The sequence below is a fragment of the Aplysia californica genome, unplaced genomic scaffold (genome assembly GCF_000002075.1).
Source record: "Aplysia californica isolate F4 #8 unplaced genomic scaffold, AplCal3.0 scaffold00153, whole genome shotgun sequence".
Taxonomy (NCBI): Eukaryota; Metazoa; Mollusca; class Gastropoda; order Aplysiida; family Aplysiidae; genus Aplysia; species Aplysia californica.
Window position 1 is genome coordinate 178004 of NW_004797423.1, and position 15167 is coordinate 193170.

The 15167-nt window shown below is 37.8% G+C and overlaps 1 protein-coding gene across 1 annotated transcript in view; it reads left to right on the top strand.

The window, feature by feature from the left end:
- The window catches only part of LOC101857329 (centlein), a gene marked incomplete in the record, with an annotated part of 66328 nt that extends 57334 nt beyond the window's left edge, over positions 1–8994 (top strand). Inside the window, 8 exon segments of the mRNA XM_013081953.2 lie at positions 679–776; positions 1972–2080; positions 2621–2680; positions 3484–3579; positions 4127–4312; positions 4985–5182; positions 5786–5860; positions 7303–8994. Of these exon segments, the coding sequence (XP_012937407.1) occupies positions 679–776; positions 1972–2080; positions 2621–2680; positions 3484–3579; positions 4127–4312; positions 4985–5182; positions 5786–5860; positions 7303–7392 (912 nt within the window).
- Positions 8995–15167: the final 6173 nt, after the last annotated feature.

A 15167-nucleotide genomic window follows, 5' to 3' on the forward strand; every position in this document is an offset into this window, starting at 1 on the left:
TGAGTTGGGGCCGGCGGCAGAGAGAGATAGTGCGGAGAGACGCGTTATGTGTGCCATCCAAAAGGGATGTGCCGTAGCGTTTGCACAGGAACTATTTTGTCCAAAGTGCCTCTTTAGGCTACTTAAATACACTTAGGATAAAATAGTTTTGAGGAGACGATAGGCCTAGCTCTAGTCCTAGGCTAGGCCAAAAAGTAAAATTTTTTGCACAAATTTTATATATATGGAAGGGAGGAAATCATGTAGATTTAAAGAAATTTTTCGGTAATTCCCCTTTGCTTTCCTATAGCTGGAACTTGCCAACAGCGGGATTTGTCTTCTGGAACAAAAAGTCCCGCTATAGCCTTGTTGTACTGTATGTTGCCTCAATATGCTGTGAATAATTTGACGTACATGTCCTGAGAAGTTTTTCTGAGATGAAAAATATAGATAAGGTAAGATAAGATGGTACTTAATTGTCCCAGTGGGAAATTTTTTCTTGGCTGTACAGGAATAGTAGAAACACACATAGATATACAGAGAATTTGTTTATATTAATTAAATAAAAATTCAATTTGACGAGAAAAATATAGGTGATAATAATACACATATCACCTCAGATGCATCTTTCTACCACAGGCAGGAATTTATCACAGACCTTTAGCCAGAAATAAAATGCTTGTGTTTTGTTTTGGTCAGGTGGCGACCAGTGAGGTGTCTAGACAGTCTGCTTCTCTGAGGAGTGCAAAGACAGAGAACGACAGCTTGCAGGAGCAAGTGAGGAGTTTGCAAGACAGGTACAAAATACAAGTGTGTCGCAGTGTGGAGGAATCGAGCCCTCGGCAAAATAATGAAATCAAAGAAATCCACATTTTTACACTTTTCCAATCCAGCGGCCATTTGAGTTCTAGTTCTTTGGCCTGAACATTTTTTTACACCTGTTATGTACTTTTGAAAAAATTGGATTTAATTTTTTGGACACCATACCTCTTATGTCCTTAAAAAAGTTAAACTGTTCTCGATCACTGCTGCGTGTTGCTAATGGGATTCTGAGTGCAATGCTATCTTGTGCGGCCGTCTCAGACTGATCAACAAGCGGGATACTCTCTTTGAGCTTCAATTTAAATGTTTCATAGCACTTGTTTCAATTTATGGGTGCCAGGGTAGGTCTGAACTGCTCATACATACTTTTTAACTCATTAAATCCGCGCAGCCACTCCCAGAGGCTGAAGCTTCTCCCCAAAATGACGAGTGACTGCTTTCAGTGGCCATTGGAATAAACACAGATACGTATAAAGGAGTTGTTCTTCTAAACAGCTATCAATGTTTTTCCTACTTCAAAGGGCCCCATTGCCTTCAGGCAACCACATTCCTATTTCAAAGGTACTCTATATGTTTTTATATGGACTGGGATATTTTCTGTTTAGAATTTAGAAGTTTTTGAATTTTGCGCATGTGGTGGCCGAAGTCTACTCTTATTGATTTGAGAACATCAAGAGGTCTGTAATGTTGAAAACTTGCACGTGAGACTTCCAAGATTTTTTGCCCTTATCAGAGAGGGAAAGGTGTTTGATCTTATGTACCCTAAGATCAGGAGGGGGCGTGGTTGAAAGATAGCAGTACGAAGGAGTCAGGAGATGTAGAAGAAAGAGTCAGTGAGTTGCGGTAAACCTTTTTTGGGAGATGCTCTTTTCCAGAATGTCAAAGTAGGTGTTAGTGTTTATTCAGTGTTCAAGGCTACTCGCCAACATCACATAAACACACATTTTACAGAAGAGACTTCCATGACAAGGGGACAAATCACAAATGACGTACGTATCTGTATGCGTCCCTGTATGTGGAGGATGTTTCTAAGTGTTCTAAAGTCTGCTTAGTATTGATAGTTGTAAAGCGCATAGAGCATGCTGTGGAGCACAGATATGCTATCTATTATTTCATCCGTACTGTTCTTTTTATTATCATATCCATGATATTTCAAATGTTCTTTTCCAGAATCAACCATCTGGAGAGAGATGTGAACCAAAAACGCAACTTGCTGGAGAGTCAACGAATCAAACTGAAGCATGCCCAAGATGTGAACAAGACAGACGCAAACAATGTGGTAAATAATGTGGTTTTATGTTACTCTCCACGTTATTCCTTTTCTTCAGACATTTTTAGGTTAATTTTTTACTTTTGTATTTCTCTCTCTCTCTCTCTCTCTCTCTCTCTCTCTCTCTCTCTCTCTCCCTCTCTCTCTCTCTCTCTCTCTCTCTCTCTCTCCCTCTCTCTCTCTCTCCCTCTCTCTCTCTCTCTCTCTCTTTTTCTCTCTCTCTCTCTCTTTGTCTCTCACTCTGTGCCTCTCTCTGTTCCTCTTTCTCTCTCTCTCTCATTCGCTTTCTTGAGGTTTCTATATAAAGCCGTTATCAAATAAAGGTATCAATGAGCATCGTTCAATATAGTTTTGTTTTGTTTCGTTATTTCCCTCATAATTTATGATTAATAAAGAAAATTATATTACTGAAACTGCATACTTTAGATTAAGAGATAAATTTGAGTTAGACCTCTCTAGAGAACTCTGTATATATCATTGCATATTTTGAATCATTACCATCCTCCTATATTTTAAATCATTGTCATTCTCATGTAACTCTTTTTTCAGGAGGAGTTACAAACAAAGATAAAGATGTTTGCAGACGGAAATAACAAGTTGAAAGTGCAGGTAGGGACTTTTGTCGTTTTACAATGGGGTGTGCTTGAACTGAATTCTGCAGTACCGCCGAATTTTCTCCACAGTTAAATCAGGATTTCGGATTAGAGAAGTTGCTCAAATACAAGAAAAAAATCAGGGATTCTACTGTCGAACCTGCTCCAATGGCTGCCTGTCCAAGACAACCACCTGTACCCCTGTACAAAAGACACGCCCCCTCCCCCCCAAAAAAAACTTGCGAATTAAAAGAAATTGTGACATTGTCCAAGATGTCTACCTGTCTAAGTGACCACTATTTTACCACGACAATGGATCGCCGTCCTGGATAAGTTTAACAGTAGTAGTACTGTTATCTTTGCCATCACATCTGTACTCTTTCAACTACAGCGGAGTCCGCATAAACTGAGATCTGGGGGACTGCCAGACATTTTGGTTAAAATATGTTGCTCAAATAGAATTAAAGACTTCCCAGATTTGATTTGATTTTGGATTGCTGCTGTTTTCAGATTAGTTGTGTTCACTGGTAAATCACTGAAAAACTTCTGATAAATCACTAAGTCAATGATAAACCAATAATAAATCACTGATAAATCAATAATAAATGGCTAGTAAATCACTGATAAGTTGTTAATAAATCACTATTACGTCAATAATAAATGGCTCATATGTCATTGATAAATTGTTAATAAATCATTGATAAATCACTAATAAATCACCGTAAGGTAACCTTGGGGTGACAGGAAGAACTCTCAAAGGACTCAGTGTTATTTGACTCTTGGCTCATTTGTAACTTTTCCCTTTGTGCGTCTTTCCAGGTGGAATCCCTCAGGAAAAGAATCAATCTGGTGATGAAGGAGAAGAAAGAATACGAAGACAAATTCATCAAAGTCTCGCTAGACTTGGATCACAAGGTGAAGACCTGATATTTTATAGATGGGTTTTCAGAAGTTATGTGGCTTTAACCACCTTAAGCTGTATCTTTTGAGAACTATTTTAGGCTTTTTTTTGTGTGTGTTTTTTTTTTTACAGTAGCACTTCCTTTCCCAGTCCAGTGTTCCTCCAGTTGATATTGCTAATTTCCTCCTTGTTTTTTACTTTTAAAAATTTGCTTGCATCATCAGCCCCAGGTATTAACTAGCGCTCTGATTCTACCATGTCGTGACACATCACTATTGCAAAGTTATATCTAACACTTTGGGCCATTTTGAGTTACTGATACCATGAGGTAAAAAACCAAATGTTCTATCTGCTCTATCAAAATTGTGGGATTATTCGGAGTTGTTTCGAATTGCATTAAAAAAATCTTGACATGTGTGAAACTCAAATTTCTCAAAACTAGGTACTGAGCAGATAGGACTTCGTGAATCTAAGGTAGCGATATATATAGATATATAGATATATAGATTAAATTTACATATTTGACTTTTGGGGTTGTTTTTTTTGGTACCCGTCATTCAGGTGAAGCAGCTGAAAGAAGCAACGTCGTGCCGCACCGGCCTGGAGTCTGCGCTGTCGGAGCTGGAAGTGTCGGCCCAACAACAGCTGCACGGGCTGGCCACACAGTCGGAGGCGGCCATCGACGCGGCCAAGGACAAACTGACCATCGCACAGACCAGGCTGGCCCAGTTCCAGTCTATGGTCAAGGTGGGGTGGACTTTGTGATAACCCTTATAATACTACTGGACTGAATGTTGATCTTTACAGAACTACTGGTCTTTATGTTATCCCTTTCAACTACTCGCAGGCAGTATTGCATACAGACATATCTCAAAAGTTGACAAGAATGCCTTCTGCCTTCACAGCACCTCAAATTCCTCTTAGATCGTAAAGTTAATGTCTAGTTTTCTAAATGTTCTTAACTAGGACTTATTTCCCATATCTTTCTATGGCTTAATTTGTGTTTCAGGAGTAATCCAACATCCATCCTGTTAACCTGGGTGGTTGTCCCCTTCTGAAAATAGAGTCGCTCCTATTCAAATGGCCACCTGTATAAGACGATCATCTGTACAAATGGCCGCTTCCCATTTCCTCCCTTGTGTTTATTTTTAAATATCATAATGATACAGTATAAGACATCTATCTGTTTAAGACAATCATTTTTCTCTTCACCTGCCACCTGTATAAGACGATCACATGTAGAAAGGGCCATTTCCCATTTCCTCCCTTGTGTTTTATTTAACAACATAATCACAGTTACTAAAACTTCCACCTGTTTAAGACAATGATTTTTCTCTTTGAAAATAGGTGGCAGTCTTAGACAATTTCAGCTGTATCTTTGCATTATGAGTCAAAAGTTTGCAATTAATTTCTCGTCAGATCCTCGGTGCAGAACTTATCAGCCGCACAGATAGAGCCCGGACCAAAATGAAAGAAGCAAAAGCCAGCCAGGAGCGCTGTCAGAGGGAGGAGGACATGTCCTTGATGAGGGCTCAGGACAAGGCGCGGGACATCCTCAATCTTAGCCACTCAGACTTGGAGGACATTATGAGTGCGGATGGGGATAGGGACAGCCAGGTGAGTGTGTATGTGTGGGGGCTGGGAGGGGGGGAGGGGATTTTAGTGTATGAGGTTCAATTCATTGCTGTCTTTCATCATTGTTGTATGTCAATATGCCAAGTGTTTAGGAGGACCAAAAAAACCCCAGTTTTTATTTCGGGTGTGATATTATGTTAATTCAAAATGTTTAATTCCTCAAAATCCGTTATTTTTTAAAGAAGAGGAATGGGACCAATCCATATGCCTTATCAAATGTAATGATATGCTTGATTTTCAATTTTATGAAATTTTGACATACTTCTGTGTTGAATGACGGTGATGAGTCATGACCTACTGAGTTTATTGAATATACTCGTATGTATGATACAGTTTGTGATGTGGAGACCAAATTTTCATGAGAGCTCACAAGAAAAATTCCCTTTCAGGTGAAAAGTCTTAAAAGGTTTCATCTTAACTTTCACCAGAACTCCCCTCTCAGTTTAATGTATTTTGTTATAATTTATGGAATTTATTATTAAACTACTTTAACTACTTTATTTACTTTAAATTTACTGATCCGGCGGCTTTTTAAATTTGAGATCTTTGGCCTGATTATAATGGGAAAAAAAAATGTACTTTCAGGATTCCATAGGAGGGGATGACAGGAAGTCGGACAAGAGATGGTTACGCAAGTGTGAAAAACTGATGAATAGCAAGGTAAGGAGAGTTTTTTCGACAATGATCATAGCATGAAGTTTTGGATGTTAGTACAGTCAAAATGGTCCAATATGGCCCTCCGTCTTGGAGGAGAAAAGTGGATATCTAAGACATGTGGACGTCTTGTACAGCATTGTTATAGGATGTCATTATGAGGAGAAAGAAACATGCAATGGGTGAAGTGGAAAGTAGTCGTTTGTACAGGTGATTGTCTTAAACAGGTGGCTGTTAGAGCAAGTTCGACTGTAAGTCAAATCTTACAAAATATTGGTGTATGCCTATAAGATGTTGGATCTGAAAATGCTGTGTGATTTGTATTTTGTTAAGTATTGTTTTTAGCGTTATTGGAACGGTGCCTTCCTTCAGTAGCCAGTAACGTTCTCTCTGCAAAACTTTGTCCTGACTCTGTGGATGATAGTAATAATAACAGTACATGGCACTTTTATTGAGCTTTTCCATGATTTACATTGCTATATGCATTGTACAAGAAATTTTAGTACCCCTCAAATGCGTTAAAATACAAGCAGCACTCGTGCATAAGGGCATTCATGTACACAATACACTTACAAAATGACACAAATATTATATCCATGTATAACTTAATGTATGCAGGGATATAAGTATTATAAGCCGTGACGGGTAAGTAGAGAAACCACACTTCACACTTTGCATGCCTGTTGATGAGCTGTTCTTTATCTCTGTGACTGAACAGAGTCAGTGCTGCTTGTTTCTTTATAGAGCTTTGTTTTGTCTCTTTCCGCCCTTGTACCCAGGGCTCTCATATAGCTTAGTTGATATCATGCTGGACTAAGGAGCTGGTGGTTGTGGTTCGAATCCCAGACCGGGCATTCTAAAACTCAGGTCATTTTGTGCAGTTTTCAAAGCTCTCTACTTATTTGGCTCAGTCCTATGAGCGTAGGATGTTAAATTTGGAAAGCTTGCTTCTTAAATAACCGAATAGTATTATAAAACCAGTACACTTTGGAAATCACCAAACTTTGGTGGCCATTTTCTCGCTAATTTGACGTCTGACGCCAGGCAACCCCCACCTCTTTCAATTGCAGATATCTGAACTTTTATTCATGATAGACGGGGGGGGGGTTCACCAAAAGCAAGATAAATACCGAAGTTTTAAGCAGATGCCAATAACTCCATATACCCAAAAATTGATGAGCACCTGATTCCACCTTGTCATGACACAGATATTCATGGCAGCACCAATACTGATTTTGTTCCCCAAGAGCCAACTTATCTGCACTGCTATCTATTCTAGTGTTTTAAAAAACATGTTCTGTAAAGGTAACATAGTTGTTTTGTATGTCCATTCAATGACTATTCATGTGTGTGTATCCATGTATATTTTTTACAGCATTTATTGCTTTTTTTGGCAAAGGAATGAACGAGAGCTTATTATGAAATGTTTGCCTTTTGTCTCTTTTCAGGAGGATTTTGTCCACCCTTTGATCAGTCTACTTTTGCAGAAAATGGATGAAAGAGCAGATTTGTTGATCAAAATGCCCAGAGGCATATAAAATTGTGATATTATTTTGATGTTCAAAAGCCTTTTGTAAAGTTATTACTCATAGCGTCAGCAAACTGCTGAAATGTTCCTAAGCCTAGAAAGCAAAACTTTTCAGGAGTGAGAAAAATTGCAGTTACTTAACCCAATTCACCCTACATTGTTGCGGCTGTGCACTTGTGTCCACTTGACTTGTCGCAAGCCTGGGGGAAATTAGGTCTGAACTTGACCCACTAACATTAGACATGCATTGAGCCAAACTATTTAATGTATCTATTTTGCTTAGATATGACTTAAAATGTTCTTTTAATATTATTAGAGGGAAAGATGAAGGATAGAGCAGAGAAAACAATATGTTCTTCATCAGATTGCGACTCATCGGCACTCGATTTAGCCAGAACAACTTATAGTAAATCTATATCTAGATCTAGCTTTTCTTCGAAGTTTTCAAGGCACTAAAATGGATCCGATCACCTTGGGTTTTTTAAAAATTTACGTCTACTTTCACTTTATTTGCCGCTTATGCCTAAAACAAAATTAAAAACATGATTCATGTATTTTATAAACACAAAAATAGCCGTTTCACTGTTGTTTTTTGTGGCTGTTTTTTTCTTCATCTTGTCCATGGAGATTTCAGTGCTCGCTTTCTTGCCATGATTTTCAGTGACAAAACAACAAAGCCAACTCGTACTTGGCGAAAAACTGAATGAAGATAAGCAAGCAAAAGTTTTTACAAGCTACAAGCAACCTATTATTTTCAATAGAAACCTGGATAAGTGGTTCGGACTCGATTTTGTGGACTGGTATTTTGCTACGACTATTGTCGTAGCTCAGTGGACGGAAGCGCATGGCAGCTATGAATACACTTGTAGCTCAGATGCAGTGGGTTAAATAATTTTTCCTTGACTTTTTTAACATTTAGAATTTTAATTTTTACCAAATATTCCTTGATCAGGTGCAGCCAATATCACAGGTTAAGAAATTGTAATGAAAAAAAAAAAGTTCAGGGCGAAGTACGTTTGAACAGCTCGCTGGCAATGTTTTTTCGAATCTATTTTTATGTTTTGAAAATTTATTTGTTCATGTTGATGAGCCAAAAGAACCACTTGCTGCACTATTTCTATGGAATCAAGATATTTTCTCTGCAAATTTTCCTTTTCTCTAATGTCCATTACTCCACTTGTGTGGAGGTATTTAATCATCAACATTCCAGGAGCAATAATGTACTGTGTTTTATCAATGGCATTCACTGACTGTAACAATGGTGGTGGTTGTGTGACTTCGTGCTCTGTATTTTTTTCTACCCTGAGATGCTGTGCTCTTTGTGTTGTGTGCTAAATATCTACAAGGCAGGTAACTGTAAAGCATGTACAGTTACTCTTTGTTCAAAAGTTTTCGGTTTTTGGTTTTATTTAGCTCGGTTTGGTAGCACCAAATTACTTTTATTAGCAAATCATGTACTGATCTTTTGTGGGTACCTCTTTGAAATGATCAAATACTTCTTATTGCTGGAAAATTACTGATTTCCCGAAGTATTGATTTTATTTTTCACGTGACAATCAATGACAATGAATATAAAGCATTAAAGCTGTTTTGACGACTGAAGTTTCAAAAAGTCTATGATTGCAGTGTTGATAAATTTACACTTTGTTATTCACTTGAACTAAACAGCAATTTGGAAGCTTATGCCTTGTTGAGCCTTTCTCCCATTCTCCCTTTCTCCCATTCTCCCTTTCTCAGTGCCAACCACCTATGGCCTGAAAGTTGTAAACGTCTGCTTTGACTCCGTTCCTGTGGGTTTTGTCAACAGAAAATGTTTGCTAACTTGTTTGCATTATGTCCTCTTCATTTTATTTCTGTCTTTGCAAGAAAACTGTATGCGTTAACCTTTTCAGTTTCTTACGAAATACATTTTTAAAAAATGGATAAGAACAAAGTTCGTTGGTGGTTGGCGGGTGCTCTGGTGTGGTTTGCTTCTTCTTTCCTATCAAACATCTATCGTCCTTATCTCCCCTTCATTTTTTTAATGTTTGTTACTCTCTTGTAACACCTCTAATCTTCTGGCGCTCATATGACCTTATGCAGTTGCGAGCGCCGTAAAACCTCTACTTAAAACAATGAACTAAAGAACGAATTTGTATCTAGATCTGTTTATAAAGAAACCTGTACTTTAAGATTGTGTATTTTCAAGTTTGACATGTTCATGAAGGTGTTATTTGTTTACATTCCTCCAGTCTATTTGTCCCCCCCTTTTTGTGTTTTTACAGTAGTTTCAGTGATAGTTGAGCTGCTTGCATTTTCCCTACGGTGGGTGCAAAAGTATCATTTTTTTCTTGCCAGGTTGTAATAATTATTCTGTAAAGTTCGTGAATGAATTGTTTTCTTCAGATGCTTGTTATTTAAATGTTTGCAAATTCCGTCCACATGTTGAACAAGCCGTCCAACAAAAGAAGGTTTAATGTAATTTGTAATGTAATTGTAATGATGTTACCACTTTTCTTTAGTTTGTGTGGTGATTAGCATCAATTCAGAAATAGAAAAGGTTCATTTTAAACATTTTTTAGGGGGAGGAGGGTGTTGTAACATGTCATGACTTGGTGCCGAATTTTGGTAAGATATGAATAAGATGTTTTTATATCGCAGTTTTTGATAGATTGGTCAGGAAAACGAATAGGAAGATTGCGGAAATTGTTTGTTGTTATTTTCTTTTTTTTTATGATAGCCATGAGGTTTATGCTAATGATGATGATATTTAAACAGAAGAGTTCTGGCTGATAGACTGGTACTCTGCAGTGTCTCATTCTTTGCCTTCATTGTAATCAGCAGTCGTTTTTACTGGTGTCTGTTTCATGTTTGCCTCTCAGCATCACTGTCTCTATCACCTTTAGTCATCGAATGCTGGTGCATGTGTTTTAACATCCAGTTATATATTTGATATTTTCTTCCATATTCAGATGTTATATTAATTCATGTATTTTTGGGGGGGAGGGCAATTTCTTTTTTTTAACCATAGGGTTTGGAATGGGGTTCAAAATATTGGAGTAATTATGGTGACATTATTTGTCTTTTGTGTCATAATTTGGTTGAATTAGGCGTTGGTTAGTTTTTGGGCACAGGGCGTTATTAGTATAATCATAAAGCTTGTTCAGTCATTTTGTTTTTGATTAAAAAGAAACCCCACTTATCTTGAACAGAATTCGAGATATTTGTGATTCAAGGAGGTGGGGGTCACCTGGTGTCAGAGATTAAATGAGTGAGAAAATGATTGCCTAAGTGTGGTGACTTCCAAAACTCAAGTGTCCTTGGAATCTGCAAATTTTCAATCCGTTTGATTAATAGTTTTTCAATAAAATCCACAAAGGCATGTGTTTTTAAATTGACATAAGAGGTGTTAAGCTAAAAAAATAAAGCCCCAGAAAAATTGGCCAATGTTCAGCAAAATGTCGATTTCTTTGGTTTGATTATGTTGATGAGTACTTGATTTCACTACAGTGACACACACTTGTTCCTCATGGGAAGAAGCCAATGGTGTGTCAGTGTTATTGACAGAATGACTTTTTGTCTTGTGATTTATTTATTTTTTTGCCTTTTTTAAAAGGATATTTGTTTTAGCTTGGGGAGGTTTTAGAAAGTTTGTTTTGAGAGGGGAGAGGGGGATAATAATATTGTTCTTTTTCTTTAAATTAAAAAAAGCTAACATAGATCTAGTCATTTATATTAGTTCTTCCATTTAAAATGATTTCTTGGAACTATGAACCCTCTTAGCCTAAAAGAAGAAAAAAAACTTTTTAAAACACAGGTATTTTTTGACAAAATGTTCCACTGAAATGGTTTAGGCGATTAAGAAATCAGGACTGATGAAATTTATTATTGTTTCATTTTGGCAGTTGAGGAAATGATTAGGGGTGGGCGGGGGATGTTGAATAGGTAACATACTCATAATATGTATGAAAATGTATATTGTGTCAAAGTTGTAATTTAGAAAAGTCCCAAAGAATTTTTAAATGTCATTATTAAGTTAGAGAGAATGTACAAATCTACAACTAAATCGCAGTTGTGCTATTCCATATTATCGGGGAGAATAAAAAATAGTCATGTCCCTTCTGAGCATTTACAGTGATTTAAAAAGGAAATAAATCCATACTGACCCACCCTATACTATTAGAGTGTCACAGAACTCGGCGAAGTAAAGATCTGAGTTCTTTTTTTTCACAAACAATAAAGTATTATTGGATCTGTGATTTCATCTTTTGGTGTGTTTCATTTATTTGATTTTTAATTAATTTAGCATAATATTTGAATATTCTGTCTCGTACAAGTACTACTGTTGAGGTTGATGGGTTAAACCCAACCTGACTGCCCGTTGTGTGACTGCCAGGATGATACAGTGTCACACTATCTCTATGCCCTCCCTGCACTTGGCGACCTGCTTAGTACCTACCTACCTACCTCTCTTGATAAATCGGAAATACAGCGACAAAATACATCTGATAAAAACCTGTAAATTCTTTGCCATATCGACAGGCTGAATGGATAAAACTCAGATGGCCGCTGGATCGCAAAAGTAAGTTGATCATGATGGGTTGAAATATTAGATCTTCAAGGCTATCCTCCCTTCCGGTGTCCATTGAAAGCGATAATGACTGGGGTTGGTTGCGATTAAAGCCAGACAAGAATGACTGTTTATGGACAACAAGGCCTGTTTCGGAACTTCAAAACCTTCTACATGTTACACTGGGCGATTGTCGGGTGCTCTCTTGTGGTTTACTCCATCTTTCCTATCAAACATCTACCATCTTTATCTGTCGTCCTTCTTTTTTGTGTTCGTGACTCTCTGATAACATCCATAATCTTGGCACTTATGTCGCCATTATATTGTGTTGCAAATGCCGTAAAACGCTTACTAAGCAATCCCCCCCCCAGAAAGAATACCCTGATTCAACTGTTCACCAAAAGTGATAATGACTGTGTAATTGATTTTGATGTGAGACGGACTAGAATTATTGTTGATGGGCCACAAAGCCTGCTCATGATCGACTAAATATTCCGCATGTTAAACGTTGGAAGTCTGATTGCAATGGTCTGCAATGTCTCTTTGTATGGGAGCTTTTAGACCAGGTAGATCCCATGTTTCCTCCGTACCATTGCATGAAGGTACATTACCGTACATGATGTAAATACATTGTTGTCCAAACCAGCACTCTTGCAACCAAGGGCGAGCACCTTGTTCTCGGCGATTTTATAGCTTGTTCATGTTCGTATGACCGCGTTAAAAATATTCTAGCTCCTTGAGGAATTTACGTATGCCCACGAAACTTTGCATGCCACTTCTGCAGGCCAGCGACCAACAAAAAAAAATAAAAATCTTTACCCAATGATTAAAAAAAAAGACTTTTTGTTTGGGCCCTACATTTAAAAACCGCCCTTTGGATGATTACACGGGATCATTAAAATAAATGGCTTACAGTAGCCTTGTCTACAAATTGCTCATTTTGAGACAGTGGCGCCACCGTTTTTGGTGTACGTTGTAAATCCCCTATTATTTCTAATCTAACCCGCGTTAGGCTAACATCAAAGAAAACGTGTCGGAATCTTAGTCTGCAGTGACTTTTATAAATGGGCTTTCAGATTCTATTGGTCATCCAACTCGTATATGCAAAGATCCGAGAAGATTGAACTGAGCGATTTCATAATATCTTGTTTTAACCGCTGTCAGACGAAAGTGATCAAGCTATAGAGGGTTATTGCCTTACTTGAAAATACATGTGAGCGGGCATTACGTACATTTCAGCCTCTTAAAGGTGGCAAAACTGAACAGTTCGTATTCTTCCTTTCTCCCCCTTGTCCCTTGTCACTCGTGTTGGGGAACTGAGCTAAAAGATATCGAGATTATTATTTCTGCGCAAGCCAGGTAAAGCTTGTTTTGGAATCAAATGTCAAAATACTAGACACCGGTTCCCCAAAGGGCGAATGTGCTGTGAGTCTACAGTTTCTACGTTCAAACGAGGACACTACTCTCCCAAATGTATTAATTTATTCTTAGTCAGTTCCCAGGGAAGAGTAAAGTTGGCGCACCAATAGTGCGCGACAAAGGCAAACTGAAAATATCTCTGAGGGATTTCAGTGGAGTGAATCATCTTGTTGTATGAGATCTTTGAGTAGAGAGCTATACAGTAGAGAGTGTAATCATTACGTACGGTATATCGAGCTTTTGGTGGCTAAATTAAATAGAAACAGAATATATATTATGCATACCCCCAAACCTCGTTATACCGCCTACCTTGGGGCGAGCATGAAGTTGGCGGTACAGCGGGGCTGGTTGTACAATGAGGTTTTCATGTTCTCTGTTAATAACATTAAAATGATTATAACAACAAATGAGAATGAATCCAGGGACGCTGTAAATGTATTTACAAATTGTTGTGATAACCACCTCTCTGCATGTAAATAATAGACATTAGAGTAAAAAAGACCGATTGCAACTATTATTTATTATTAAAGATGAAGAGGTGGAGATGGTAAGCTTTTACAAGTATCTTGGAATAACAATTTATAACAAGCTTGACTGGCATCCCCACGCTGCTCTTGAGGACAAAAAAAAGTAAATCAAAGAATGTTCCTTTTAACTAAGGAAATTAAAAAGTTTTCCAGTCGATAATAAGATTATGTCCCTTTTATATCATTCTATGATAGAACGTGTGCTATTATTTCGTATTTGCTGCTGGAATGGGAATTTTAAGATGAAAGATAAAGAAAAGTTCGACAGAACCATTAAGAAATCCAGCAAGATCTCTGGATAGGATTTTACTTGAATTGATGAAATGTCCACCCCCTTTCCATGCAAAAAGTCAGATCACGCAACGGCAGATACCACTAAAAACAAAGAAAGAAAGATGTAAAAGTGTTTTTTTTACCTTCTAGCAAAAGGCTATTGGCAGAATAAGCATCAATGTGTATTGATCTTTCGAGGATGTATCTAAACTATAACTCTAAAGGTCTTGTAATTAAATTCCTGTATGTGGTTGAATGATGCATCAGACGTGAATTGTACATGTAGTCAGCATTACTACTCTTTTCACGTTGAGTTTTAATGAGAGTAATATATAATTCGGATTTTTATGCAAACCTGCATGTGTTTTTACGGTCCTGTACAGCCAAGAAAATTTCCTTCTGGGATAATAAAATATTCTTATTTTATCTCTCTTAATTTTCTTGGCACTCGGCAGTCCCCTATCAGTACTAGGCCTATTTGATTTGGGGAGGGGGGGGGGGTTCAATTGCATGGAAATCCACCCATATTTCGGCTGTCTAGACAAACAATTCAGAAATCATATAATAACAAAGGAAGAAACAACAACAACGACGACGACGACGACGACATCAGCAGACTAGCAACAACAACCTACAAGAAAACCGTTCATTCACGAAAAACCAGAAAGTAATTCCGACAAAAGTGCAGCCGAACTAGAGCTGTCTTTTCAAAGCAAGAAAGTCTGAAGGGACGATCATTTCGTCCTTTGAAGTTTAAAAGATTCTATCTGCATTTTGTGGATAATTATATTATTTCGAATCAGGGTTTGTCGCGGCCTCTAACACACTCCATGTAGGGATTCGTTCTGAAATGACTCCTCTGTTGCGAGGAACACACACACACACACACGTGTACACACACACACACACACACACACACACACACACACACACACACACGCACACACACAGACACACAAACACACTCACAAACACACTCACAAACACACACACAAACACACACATATGCACGCCCCC